The sequence below is a fragment of the Bombus impatiens genome, unplaced genomic scaffold (genome assembly GCF_000188095.3).
Source record: "Bombus impatiens unplaced genomic scaffold, BIMP_2.2 scf_0389, whole genome shotgun sequence".
NCBI classification, from domain to species: domain Eukaryota; kingdom Metazoa; phylum Arthropoda; class Insecta; order Hymenoptera; family Apidae; genus Bombus; species Bombus impatiens.
The window spans coordinates 1,302,172-1,317,068 of NT_176808.1; the positions used below are offsets into that span (position 1 = coordinate 1,302,172).

Genomic DNA, 14,897 nt, shown 5'->3' on the forward strand with positions numbered 1-14,897 from the left:
TAATTTCACTTGTTATGTATTTAACAAACGTAGAATTACGAGAAGGAGAAAGAACGAAGACCGAAAAACGAAGAAACAAATATGACAGGATGAATTATACGAGATAAATTACAGAATTATTAAAACAGCCAGTTATATGCGTGTCCCGGTACACGTTGCTCGATTACTAATAAATACACTTATCTTCGTCGAGACAATTTACGAGGCACGATAATTAAAACGCCTTCGGTCCTCCCTGCTCACGCTTTGATTCTTTCCGGTTTTACGTGCTCCAAGTAGGTCCCGCTCGGCTTGCACGCAATGAAAGACGAAGAAGACATCGTAATTCGTATCGAGGAGCTCATCTCGCTAACCTAAATACTACACGATATTCTTACTTTCACAAGGTGAATGAGCCGAACTCCCTTTAGTTGGTTCAACGAAAGTTACATAGCCAACGATTAAGGAGCCGCATACGACGAGTTATGATAATTTATCACCTCCATTCCGTGGATCTTCGTCCAACGAGACCTCCGCCTTTATTACGACTTAACGACCATGAGAAATTGTCTTTCTCGATTCTCTTATCAATTTTCAGCCGTACGCTTAACTCTGAAAATGTACGTGATATAACCGGCACCCAGAATCATCGTCCTTTCTTCCAATTGTACTTGTACAATGTAGATACAAAAATTATAGCTGCGCCCGTGCAACAAGAAATTGAACTGTTTCCCGAAGAAAGAGATAATTCAGGTTGTCGAGATACGTGTTCATGGGATATTCCGCTGTGCCAAGAAAGATAATCTTGAGATCGAAATAAAGTTTTGTCGATGCTAATCAAATCTGGGCTGATAAATTCTGATGTAAAATTTATGTATGATCGCCAGATTATGTCAGCTTCAAAGATAGCGAAACGGATAGTACGTATGCATCACGAATATACATAAAGAACGGACAAAGTTCAAATATACGACTCGAATTTTGGTATTTTGCATTTTCTGCCGCAATAAAAACGGTGCTTTACCGTTGTATCAGTATCGGTCTTGCATACTTGTAGTCAATTAAAAAAACGAACAAAAGATAGTAATTTATAGTAAAGATAGTAGTAGCATAGATAGTAAAAAGTATCTGTGACTATGTTATATCGGCAATATACAAAATTATACGATTTTATATAAAAGTGTGTGTCGGTAAAAAAAAAAAAAAAATTCTAACAGACATTCGTTCTTTACAGGGATGGCCATACATATATCTCTATCGACTTATTTGTAATTGTTGTCACGATTAAAATTCGTCAAAAAATTCTTAAAATCTGTTTTAAAGGTGTTCGAAAGAGTTTCGAATCTTTATTGCATCTTAGTAGGACGATTTGATGGTACATTTATTTGTCATTTTTTTAAGTTCAGTAATAATTATTTAACGCGTCAGGTCTCGTATATAGGTGAAATTATAGGCCGTGCAGGTTCTACCTCGAAGAGAGTCAGGGTCGTAGGTGGAATTCTCACGAAGGTTTCTCGTTAAGTGGTTTATAACATGTTGGGGGATGACAGGAATATGAATTGGGATCCATTCACTTTTTCCTTAAAAGCTAGGTTCTGGCAACTTCGTTCTCGTATCAAGGTAATTTATAGCATGCTTATTATCGTTACCACGATAATACGAAAACGAAGAACATTTAAAAGCCTTAGGAATCATCAGTATCGGAATAAGATTTGACAGAAACGAATTTCTTGTTTTTTTTTTCTTTTTTTTCGAAATAATAACGGTAATAAACCAGGTGCTTTACGAATCGTTAATTAAAATCCTAGGAAAAAGCAGAAGCTGAATATTAAGATGTCAGATTTAAAACGTTCATGTTCTCATCGAGCAAGCTGTTTCTCCCTATTTGGATTTTTTGTAGATGTTACAGAATCGTCTTGTCTGTTTTATGATGAAAGGAATAAGCTATTTTAATAACTGAATATCATTACAAAAATAGTTGAGAATTTAGATAATTATCACTAAGATTAACTCTTTTCATTCCAATTGAATTCTTTTAATAATTGTATCGAAAGAATCAGTTGGAATTGCATGTTCGATAAATAATATTTAAATAATTATAACGGTATTAATACCAGAAATTACTAATACAAATAATAAAAAGATATTAATACAACTCTTCTACTTCCAATAATAGAACTCATACGTAAATATTATTAAGGGAAAATATACTCGAGAGATAATTATTAATAATGAGACGGCTATATTGAAACAGAAGGACGACTCTGGATTTCTAATATAATAAACAAGCCAAAAAGGAAAACATACTTAAATGGATTAAAATTAACAAAAATCAATGAAAAAGCACAAGTTTCAATTAACCTAACAAGCTTCAGTTTCTTCTAATCCTAAAAATACCGAAGCCTTTCTTTTCTCTCACGGAAGCTAAAAATATCTAAAATTTCGAAGAAATCGTTGGCTTAATTTCCCCTCGACCCCTTTGCTACTTGCAACCAGTTTTAACTTTCTATCTTACCGACGGTAAAACGAAGATTGGCGAATAATCATACGCAGAAACTGGTAGATGACTCAAAAGCATATTTCCCAGTGTCCGCTTCCACCGTTCACCGCGTCTCCCGAGACGAAGAAGCGAAGCGTATTGATTACCGATCAAGTAAAAATCAGCGAAGATAGCTTGTAAATTTTATGCAACATTCGCAATCGAATCTTTGATATAGAACTAGAAAAAAGAAAAGAGCGAGTCATAGATCTTCGTAAATATGGCGAAATAGATAAAATGACGATTTCACATCGTATACTAAGTTCATTATCAACCAAATCGCCTCGCAGGATCAAATTCCAAATTTCGAATGACCAAACATAGGAGGCTGACCTATTACCAAATTTTTGTTAAACCTTCGTTTTCGCGTAACCTTAGAAAAAGAAATCCGATAGCCGTGGGTTATAAGGACATCTCGGCGTTCACATCTGTTGCGCGCGATCCTTTGCCTCTCTCCTATCCTTTTCTCCGCGCGAAGATTTATTGCCGAATTACAGAACCATAAGACGACGTGCATTTGTACGGCATGTAGGCGTAACACGAAAGAGAAATGAAGTTTCGCTGTTTAACGGCGAAATTTGAAGAGCAAACAATTTAACCATGTCACTGTACGTTTGACGAGTAGTTGCGAGAGAAGCGGAATTCACGCTTTCGTTTAGGTTCGTTGGATCGCGAACAGAGATCAGAATCTGCAGATAAGCGAGAATTCTTAATGGAAGTTAAATTTCTCATTTCGATCATTTAGCTTCTGATTTTGAGATACCGTCTGCGACAAAAAGGAATCTCGACGCGTGTAACTGTTCAAGGCAAGGTTTTATTGAGACGAAGAAGAAGAAGAAGAAGAAAGAAAGAAAGAGTATTACATAGTGGTTAAGAGACGCGGGAAATACGCGATAGCGGAATAATAATGAAATAAAAATTTGATTTTGAGATAACGTGTCTATAAATTTTAGACTCGATAATATTATGCTGGTCTTTTTACTCTTCTGCTAGTTTTTACATATAGGATTTAATTAAAAATAAACGCAACGGTTCTAGGAAAGAAGTATAAATATAATGTATTAGTGCGTAATTATAAGAAACAGCGCTTGCCACGTGTGATGTACAAACGGATCAGGAGACACTTTTTATTATGCTGCGAATGGTTTCTTGTTAAATATATCATTATACAAGTATATAAGGTACACATATAGTGTAATGAATAAAATTTATGAAGAAGTAAGGTTATACATACCTTAAAAATGTATAAAGATAGCATCGAGATGTCATTGGATTTCATGTTTGCAATCACAATTTCGTGATTCATTTCGTCAACGAATAAACTTACTAAACAGAGATGGATTATTGGAAACGTAGCATAGACGACTGAAAAGCGTTAAATAAAACAGAGTATAAAGAACAGAAAATAGAGTTAACGAAACAAATTGTAGAACCACGCGAAAAATTTATGACAGTTTGAGAGAGAAAAAAGCAACGCAAAACTGTATGCCTTGATAAGTAAATACCGTTATGTCTATGTGTATGCAGTTGGTCAGAGAGACGTCAGAGATACTTCCTAAATAAGAAAGAATTTAACAGTGATCCCCTTGCCGCGATGAAGATAGATTAACTTATATATTCGGTTCACGTGGTCTGGCCAAGGCTCCAGAGATTTGTTACACGGCTGAATTTATAATCAACGCGAAATACGAAAATTCGCACAAAGAGATCACCGGGTCAATGGAAGCATCGAAAATGTATTCCATATTTGGAAAGCCTTTTACGGATTCACCTTACGTGCAAACCTGAAAAAGCATTTATTTAAAAATATGACACGCGATCCAATCGTCATTTCTTATTCTTTTAATCCATGCTGAATTTTGGAAATGTGCATTTCTCGTTAAAACTTACAAAAGACCGTTAGAACGCGTGAAATAAAGTTAAAATAGCTTTATCAGAAAGAATAGTGGATTTATTAACTGTCATTGATATCGATGATTATAGGATACCCATAAGGGATTTATGATTCTATGAATAAAGTCTTACGAACTACTATAATAATAAATTAATATTCGAATTTAGAGCTCATTTAAACATAACGACTTTGACAGCTGTATTATTTAATGGAATAGCAACGAATAAGTATCTCATTATGAAATTTATGGGCATAATACGCTGCGATTAAGCTCAAAGAACATTCCGAATTCAATTTTATTCGTGTTAATCCAGTTTGAGTGCTTTTACGCGAAACGTAAAAATGTTCGAACTTTTCCTTAAGAATGAGAATTTTACAATCAATTTTACAACTATACGCACGATCGAACATTCTCAACTTTTAGAAACACTCTAAGCAATAATTCTTATAGAATTTTCAAAAATTCTCCAGAATTTTTCACGTACTTCCTACGTTACAATGGAACGCGAGGCGCGATTTAAAGTATTATATAATACGAATTTAGGAAAAACATAAACCGAAGCGTTGCAACTACGCTTTAATCGTTCCGATACTCGCGATAATATTAACGATCAGATTACTAAACTTCGCTCTTACTCGATATTCCGCACGAACACGTATCAACCCCTTCGATAATATACATCCCTTTTCTCGCGTTAACTGCTCTTGCGTCGACCAGACGCGATCGTGCTTTCAAAGTAACGTTGTAACAATATCACATAAATTTGATATTCTTCTAATCTTTAAGATACTTGCAAGAAAGTTTAAAACCTTTTTTTTTTTATTTTCTTTTAAGTTAACCATCTATATTATACTCACGTAATACAGTGGTTGGAAACTTTCTTCAACCGCGAGTTCTCAAGCCGACGCAAACGTAAGTATTTTTTCCAGGAAGGCTCATGAACATGTCGCAGGGACACGGTGTTATGCGTTGAGGAGACATCGCGCGTCTGTACTGTGGTCAGCACTCTGGTCGCCCCCCTATGCAGACCCCTGTCTGAAAATTTCGTAATATTTGCCGGTGTCTAAGCCTCGGCCAGAAATCTATCAATGAGAGAGAGATCCTCGCACCTTGCAAGGTTTCGGCAGCGCTATATAAACGCGTCCATTAGACTAGCTCTTTACAACCAGAAAACAACTCCGATCAACATGAACGCTTTGGTGAGTTCCACACGATATCCAGATACATGGGCCACCCAGGCTGTCGCGGAGATCGTGTTATCGTTTTACAAATTTTATTACCTTCATGTCGAACGCTTTGCAAATATTTTTCTTATCGTGTATTATTCGACTCGTGAACTTGAACGATCATTTAAAATTTCGAAGTAAATTTCCTGCAAATGATTCGTTTCTTTCTGATCGGTTTTCTTGTTACGGTGTCCTATATCCTTTTTTATTTATATACGGCAAAATACCTTTTTCATAATATCTTTACAATTTGTAGTTCTTCCTTATTATCGTTTCATCGTTTTACGGTCGTTTCCTTCAAATTATTATATCTTTTAAACGTCGTAAACTATAACGTTATGTCACTGACCAAACGTTCCGCGTACTCGACAACTCTTTTCCTTGAAATTGCAATCGTATTTTCACCGAGAAATCGGGAGAAGAGTATTCACAATTAGATATAATCTATGCAGAAATTTAATCTCGTAATTCTACAAATCGCTTGTTATCTGTTACTTATTATAATTGCCTATCGATTTTATAATTTGCAAGCTTATGTATCGTTCGTATATCGTCGCAATTTATAAAATCAAGTTCGCTCTCTGTGTATAACGCATTTACTTTATCGTTACAAATTAACCAGCGATTAACCAACTTTAGGCTACGCGATGCACGCACAAAGGTTTTACTTCTACCAAATTTATTCGCAAATTCTTAAAATGTATTTCGCATAGTCATCGACTAATCAATCTCGGATAACCATCCATAACCATAAAATTGCAATAAAAAATCTGTTTTCCAGTCTTGCGCTGTTCTCGCCATCGTCGCGGTTTCCGCGTTCGCCGCGCCAGTGGACAATAACACACCGGTTTCGATCCTGGCGTACACCGCCGATGGACCCAACCCAGACGGCTCGTACGCTTTCAACTACGAGACTGGAAATGGCATCAAGGTAGAGGAACACGGTCAACTGAAACAAGTTAACGACACGAATTCGGCGATCGTCGTTCAAGGATCCTACAGTTTTTCGGATGTTGACGGGATTCCTATTGCCTTGAGCTACGTCGCCGACGAGAATGGCTTCCAGCCACAGGGTGAACACCTTCCAACCCCTCATCCGATCCCAGCTGGAATTCTGAAAGCCCTGGAATACATCGCCGCACACCCCGAACAAGACAATGCACGCTGATCGCTCGTTACACGGATCGTACAGTAGAGATAGGACATAATTAACGCGACCATACGAGTCAAGTGCGAACGTTTTACTACTCGTCACGATGCAGTGTATTTTTATAGACTCGTTTCACCTACTTTCTCCATTTTCGTCATCGAATCTTCGCCCGGCGTTATAACGATCGTAAGCGATAGCCGTGTAACAACTGTAACGCAAAGTCACTTGACGTTTATGTTTTAAGACGGATACAGCGATGCTGTACGACTTATCGTTACTAGCATCGATATACAACGTAATATCTGTGTAAAATATGTCGGTCTCAATTGTATCGTGGAATAAATGTTTAGACGTTTAAGCTGATCTTACGAGATTCGTGGTTCTTGATCATTCTCATTCTCTTATTCGTTTATCGTTGTTTCCTCGTATCTCACTGCCAGTCGGTTTTTTACGAAGAAACACACGTCGAATAATTTTTAATACACCGAGAAAGTTAGTCTTACCGTTTACGTACGTACGTCAAATTTTGTAACATACGTGTATAACGCGTGGCTTCTGTATCATAGAACAATACCGCATAATTGCATAATCGGGTGATAAATTACCCTTGCGTTTAGACGCATGGATTTGATTATTCATGCGGATTAGTCGGATCTTTCTTCGAGGAACTGATTAACGCTGCTTACGTCACGTATAAACGTCGTTGGTAAACAAAGCTGGAGATTTAGATAATAATCACCGAAGCAAATATCAAAATAGTTATCTAAATTATTAAGAAGAATACGATGGAAATTAATCGGCAATTCGCGAAGTTCGAAGTTCATAGATTTGACCGAAGACACAATTCGTTTGCCTCGCCTCGACGAGTTCAAATAAATGCAGTTCTATCGTATCGATTATTGAAACTAATTAAGTTTACATAGGGTGTGGTGACCGAGCAAACGCGAGTTGACGAATCGATGTGGTTGCAGGGGTACGATGATCGAAAAGCGTAAACAGAATGATCGGCACGATACGCAGAGCGAATGCAACGAAGCATTCGTGATAATTGAATTTTATTGCACGACCGAGTTTCGCATAATAATCGGATTTATAATCGACAAAGAGAATCTCGTTCTTGCGGTTCTGTCGAATGGAAGATTATTTTCAAAATTGTTCGATTATCGATTATTACTTTCCAAAAATTAGAATCGGAATGCGTTTTACGTGCCGAGCTCCATTTCCGAAACAGTTGTCCGCGCGTTCGTCTCAATTACGAACGAACGACGAGCGAGGAACAAAAATGAAGGAAACCAGGGATCCAAGCAAGAGATATACGGCTGCTATGTCCTACGGACGTGTTCGGCGTACGAGACTGATGACGTCATTAACCACTGACCGACATCGGTTCAGAGTTGTCACACATTACGCATAAAACGACAGTGATGCATAGCTGCACAGGGAAAAAGGCGAGTTCCACGAAAGTCGCGCGTGTTTCACGTGACGCGCGTTATTCGTTGGAATTATAATTAATACGGTCACGGTTGGAGTTCACCTGTACGACACGATGTGAAAAAGAGGATGGAAATAACGTGCGGATTAAAATTGTTTTCGGGGTTCGTTTCCGACGATGGTTTTGCCAATATGTGGATCAGCGTATCACGATAGTTTGTATCGATATATTTAAGTAACATACAGGGTGGTTGGTGGTACAAGCAGAAAGGGGGTGATTTTACGCGAAAAAAGAAGTCGAAAATATAGAATAAAAATTGTTCGTTTGAGGCTTTGTTTTCGAGAAAATCGACTTTGAATTTTCGCTCGGTACGCGTGTACTTTATTGTCTCGATGGAAAAATTAAAAAAAAAAAATTTTTATTGTATATTTTCGACTTCTTTTTTCGTAGGATCACCCCTTTCCGCTCGTACCACCAGTTACCAACCACCCTGTATTATTTCATCTTCAAGGAATTGGAGATTTCCGAAAGAATTCCGTACCGTTTTAGACGGTATACAGAATCGTAATTTATAATGATATAAGCGGTAAAGTGTACTAACCTGAAGTAACTAAGTCGTCTAGGATTTAAAAAGCGAACGTTCGTAATCGAAACGAGCAAGAAGGAATCGATTAAATTTTTTCGCTACGTGCCTTTTCGTATATTTGTTTTTCTAAAAGATACATTTGTACAGTGTGTTTCGCGTTCATCGGCTTAGGAAAATTAGCTTGGAATCAGAGAGAAGAACCAACGAACTCCTATCGTGTGATGTTATGCGAATTGTTTGCTCGACGACGCACAAATGAAGTTCTATCGTAGTTATAAAGGAACTACGTAGTGTAGCCCTCCTCTGGACACTTCGTGTAAGAAACAACTAATTAAGCGAACAATATTTGAACGAGAAACCAGTCTTCGCAACTACTCGGACGATGTCCTTGGAATTAATGTATTAGTTATTTTCCATATTTAACGTATCGTCGATTAAGCCGATTAAATCGTCAATCTGTTAACTGCGGTTAGCTACTGCATGGTATTCGTGGAATTAATCGCTGAGCGTGGTACGAGATTATTCCTGCGGATGATTCTTCTGCTTGCGATAAACGTTTTATAACGCTCATAAGAGAAAGATAAGAGGAGAGACAAAGAGAGGGAGAGAGAGATGTTTATTAAAATTTTGTCGACAGAGAGAAACGCGGTAAATCGATCTACTGAAAATGAAGTTAACGAAATATAATTTTCTTTATAACGACAATGAATAAACGAACGTTTTGCTTGCATTGTATTCTGTTTCTCAAAGTCGGCAGTAAGATGTTCCTTTCGTGTGGCGAGTAATTTTAATATCGATGTTAATTTTAAGCGAAAAGTACGGAAGTCTGCGTTTGGACCGAAGAATTAGTCGTCTCAGCTAGGCTGGTAAATCCGCCACACAGCTAAATGTCGGTAAAAATATATAGACGGCGGTTAGAGAGTTTTGCGAAAGGTGAACGCATAATTCACCCTTCGATTAGCAATCGCAGTCGTGCAATCCATTTATCAAGAACTAGCCGTGCTCCCTCGATCCGCACGTTCTTCGTAGAAATTCACGTTCGAAGCTTCAGCCGAATTTACACCGTGTCGCTTTCATCCCCGATGAAAACAAGGATGAAAGCATCGTTCATTCGTCGTGTTCCTCGAAAGCGAAACAGCGTAAATTCGGCTTTATGGAGTTGCGGGTTACGAGTATCTTTGCACGAATCTCCAGTCGTCGGGAACACGCTGAACGCGGAACAGTGGAGAACTGGAAATATCTAATCGGCGCGGCGATCATGCCGCATCCTCTTCGTGGTTAAGGGTCGCGTCATTGCACGGACAGAATAGTCCCAAAGGTCGTGCAACAAGCTGGATGGCCAGATTTCGCAACCGCAACTAGACCGGCAAATCTAATTGCTCGTATCGAGCGAGCTCTTCGATCCTAGCAAAGACACATAGCAACGGAGAAAGTCTTCTATTTATCGTCTGCATGCCCGAGATGCGGCCCGTTCTTCGCTTCCTCGTCACGACACCCGCGGAATTCCACTGACAAGAAAACGTCGCAAGAATAGCGTCGTGGATATCGGTCGAACGACTCACGTCGAATTTTTCTACTCTGATCATGATGGCGTGACTGCGTATTGTTTTGAGGCTTACGTAAATATCGTGATATAAGCGTAAATACACGAGTTAATTCTATGCGTTAGGAAATATGGTAGAGTAATTGAAATTAACATGGAATAGAATCGATCGATTACATGGATCAGGGTAATTAAGTTTGTCTTGGGTTCGAGCCCACAGATTACGTAAAAAGGAGTATCGTTCGCGCGATTAACGTTGCTCGCACAACTGTGAGCATTGTTATCGCAACCGACACGCGATAAAAACTTATTCAGCCAATCATTTTTTATATATCATCTGTTCGTTGAAGTGAGTCGTATGAGGGGAAGAGCCGAAATTTCTTTGACAATCTCGAGTTATAAATCTCGATGGCTTATGAGCCTGAGGTAGATGTACAAGACGAAACCCGATAGACTTTACGACTTCATCTACGAAGTGATTAAATTTTAGAAAAAAAAACGAAAACGACGGAAATAGTATGAAAAGGAGAGAACATAAAGAGAAAGAAGGAAAAAGAAAGATATTTCTGATTTCTCCTCAAATAAATTATTGGGTTTCGATATAAAAGAAGATAAGGATATAGTAAAGGAAGAACGAGTAAGGAGGAATAATGAAAGATCTTTTCAACTGCTTATTAAGGGAATTGTTAGGTTCCGATTATAAAGAAGGAAACAATACACGAGGGAGGAAGAGAGGTAGAGAACGAAGGAGCAAAGAGAGCCTTCTCCCGCTCTCTCAAATTTTCCTACACGCGCAAACACATTTGAAATATAATGACACAGTGGCTCGTGGCTCGTCCATCGTATTATGTAACGGGAGGTGCGTGGAAAATCATTGTCATGTTATGCAACAAAGTAAATAACGCGACACTTTAAAGATACGAAGCCTTTAAGCGAACTCCTGCTAGCTGCTCGTCATGCCTTCAAGCTGAATAACTCTCAGCCAAAGACGACGACGAAGGGTAGCTGAAATTTCAGAGTAATTTTATGCGAGAGCAGAATTTTCGGATTTATGCGCTTAAATGCGGAACACGTAGTAAAGCTGATAGCGCATACGTGTTCCGTCCGGATAAGAACGTATTAAGTAAAATACACATACTCCGGTATACTAGCCAGCGGCGGCCCGAAACATTATTTTAATGGTAGAAATAACATTTAGAAACAACTTATTACGAACGCGTTACGCTTCCTATTCCCTTTGTTCCAGCCATAATGAACGTGTACCCTGAAATATCTGTTTCCCTACAGCGTTAATATTCTAATACATCTTTTATGATATATGTGAAAATGTGAAGCGGATGTTTGAGAATAAGAGCTAGGTATTTTTTTAAATTTCAAAAACTATAAATTAGAGGAAAAACGAACGAGCACAGGGGAAGAGGGGAATTTTGCGTATCTTCATTTTCGAGAACCGAAATATTTCTAGTCATTCAACTATCCTCTGTTCATGTACATTGCTTTTTTATAATTAGTAGGTAGATAATTCCTGTTGTTTCCGGATCTTGAACTTCTTGCACCTTTCAAGCCATGGCTCGTTAAAACGAGAGACGCGAAATGAATCGTATTTCTGCCCGTAATCTTTGACTAATTATAGCGAAAATAAACAGTCGCGCGAGTTGGCAGTATCGGATTATATAAAACGGTTTTAATTAATAAAACGTTGTTAATATACTCTACTCGAGAGCCGTTAATTATCGACTGTGTGACATCTTTTCGTAGACGTTTCCTCCATAATGCTTAGTTACGAGAATCCGCGAGATTTTCTCGATTATGGCGTTCCAGAGTCGCGAACATGGCTTCGCGATTTAATTCACGCGAAAGAGACGCTTTAAATCGACCGATAAAATAAAATGTTGCATCAGGAATTTCTAAAGGAGATGATCGATAGCGACTTCGCGCGAGTATGTCGAGCCTCGGGGAATCGAAGACGGTAATGAGCGCGCAACGCAAATAAATCGTAAAACTGACGAAGAAGTTATGGTAGAAGACGACCTTGACATATAAGCGTATACCGCGAGCATTCTAAGAGAGCGCCTAGCCGCAGGCTAGAAGACGTAACCCGTGCCAAAATCAATTTCACTTTCATCCATGGTGCAGGTAGTGCGACGCACGCACGTGTATCTTTGTATACTTTGCCTCGAGGACGATTCTCATAAAAAATCCTGTTGGGAAAGTCGTCGATCGACCCGTGTTTACTCTCGTGGGCCTAGGCTCCGCGAGAAAGTGATTCGATCGATCGTTACATGGCAATCGTCGATCCAGCGCTCCGTAATTCAGCAGTTGACGATGCTTGAAATTGAAGAATCGACTGGTGCCGCTTTTCGACCGTATTTTTCTAACTTCAACGAGCCTCTGTGTACATGACCGATATAGACATTTCCTCCTATCGTTCCACCTATCGTTCTGAGAGCATTCTTTCTTTCTTTATCTTTCCTGAAACCTCGACCATTTGACAATTGAAAAAATACTAGAATTTAGAATAAAAGAGGGGAATAAATTTTGTCCTTAGGTGTTGTAACTTATGTATACAGTTTCGATATTACAGCTACGAAATAGTTTAGGGTACGTGTGAACATTAGTGAAGTAATCGACGATGAATCAGACGTCAAATTGAAAGTGTTAAAGTTCCTTTCTAAGTTCTTAAAACACTTGTTTCTCGTTGACTTTTCTATGTATTAATCTACTATGTACTATAATATTTTATGTACCAATCATAGCGTGTATTCTACGTACTATGATTTAGTGGGGTAATTGCCTGAAACGTACGAAACTGAATAAATCAATTAATAATTTTTTTAAAATTATAATCTCAAGAATTGGCATCTCCTTCTATTGGAATTCTATTTCGTTGAATAAGCAAAAGTGTAATGTAGAAAGAATGTAATTTGCGTAAAATATTCCATTTCTAAGCTACTCTATCTGCAAGTATTTATGAATGTAAATTGCTAATTTATGTATAAGTACCATAATCTATCTGAAACGTAAAATTACGTTTTTATCTTAAGTAGATACGCTTTTACGCTACCTTTTGGTATTTCACATGCGAAAGGTATAAAAGTATAAAAGTTAAGAAAAAGTATACAGGCTGGTCCGAGTAAATTGTCGTCAAATTACATTTCTTTTAAAGAGTTCACGCTCCGTTACAAAGGAAGACCTGCTAACTCATGAGAATAAGTACAACGAGTGCCAAAGAGATTGTTGTCAAGGGTTCGATCGCACGACTCCAAGAGTCTGAAACTACCGCGCAGACTGCTTTCGAAAGTTCGCAAAGGAAGAACAGCGAGGAAATTTAAAATATCAGATGGCAAGGTAATGCATTTCCAACGGCCTTATAAGTACGATACGCGGCACGGTTGTTGCAATAGAGGTTTTATATTTACAGAAAGGTTACACGCGGATGCACTTACGAGCCCTGCGCATTCCGAAGAATGCGTACTTGAATGAAAACCCCACGCGAATGTAGACGGATAGAACGAGAGGGGGAGTGGGATGAACGTTGAAACGGAGATGGAGATACCGGCTTGGCGAACATTGTACGTGACACGAAAAAGGATGAAAGGAGAACAAGACACAGAGAAAGAAGCAAGGAGATGAATTAAAATATGTATGAGCGCATAAGGTGAAATTTATAAATGTTGATGAGAGGCAGAGAGAGGGGGAGAAGGAAGATGGAATAAGTGAAGATTATGAATCAGAATGCGAAAGAATGTGAAAGAGAGGAAGGGAGAGGGAGAAAGTCAGAGTGTATCAGCGGGATCGAACAAGCGAGTCAATGAAAGCAACGAACGATCGAAGAGAATCATCGACTTTATTGCTGGTCTGTCATACGATTACCTTTTTTCGGAGAGTCGAACGACTTGGTCCAACGAACATCGGAGTTTCTATGTTCCGTAAATATGGTCGGCTCTTGACTCTCGGGCAGTTCTCGTATTCATCGTTGACATTTTAACGATGATCAATGCCTTCGTTTATTTTCTCCGAGGAATTTTTTAAGCCAGGCAGTCGCCTAAAGTAAGAAAGAGGTTCAAATTGTTCGACCATCTGCTTCGTAACATCAGGAATTTGTTTCTTTTTTTTTTTTTTTTCATCGGAAAGGACTATCATAAATCGTCGTTATCGTTCATAGATCGAATCACTTTACTTCCCTCTATTACAAAATACAAATATCGAATCGATTCTTACCTTCGCGCATTTATCGTGGAGATACTTTCTGCCATAGGAACGCAATTTTACTTTGCAAGGAAGGGCATCGTAACAAACATCGTAATAGGATAAGGAGCTAACAGATCTGTCTACCGAGCTATAGCACTTTATAATAGTGACAAATAACACTCGTTATTGTTTTTAAACTCAGTTTTGTCATTCGCTTAATCGATCGCTTCAGGCCATAGAACGTTATTAATCGGGTTTGTACCAAAGTGTAAGCAAGATGCCGTGACGCAAGTACATTTGATTACTCTATACATGTTGGTTATTCCCTCGGAAGACAAGATAATGCTCGAGCTATT

General features: G+C 38.4%; 1 protein-coding gene across 1 annotated transcript; it reads left to right on the forward strand.

Moving 5' to 3' along the window:
• Positions 1–5,506: 5,506 nt before the first annotated feature.
• LOC100746222 (larval cuticle protein LCP-17-like) lies at positions 5,507–7,152 on the forward strand. Its single transcript, XM_003489986.4, has 2 exons — positions 5,507–5,612; positions 6,421–7,152. Exons 1-2 carry the CDS (start codon positions 5,601–5,603, stop codon positions 6,805–6,807), a joined length of 399 nt encoding a protein of 132 aa, XP_003490034.1. The 5' UTR covers positions 5,507–5,600; the 3' UTR covers positions 6,808–7,152.
• The last annotated feature ends 7,745 nt before the right edge of the window (positions 7,153–14,897 follow it).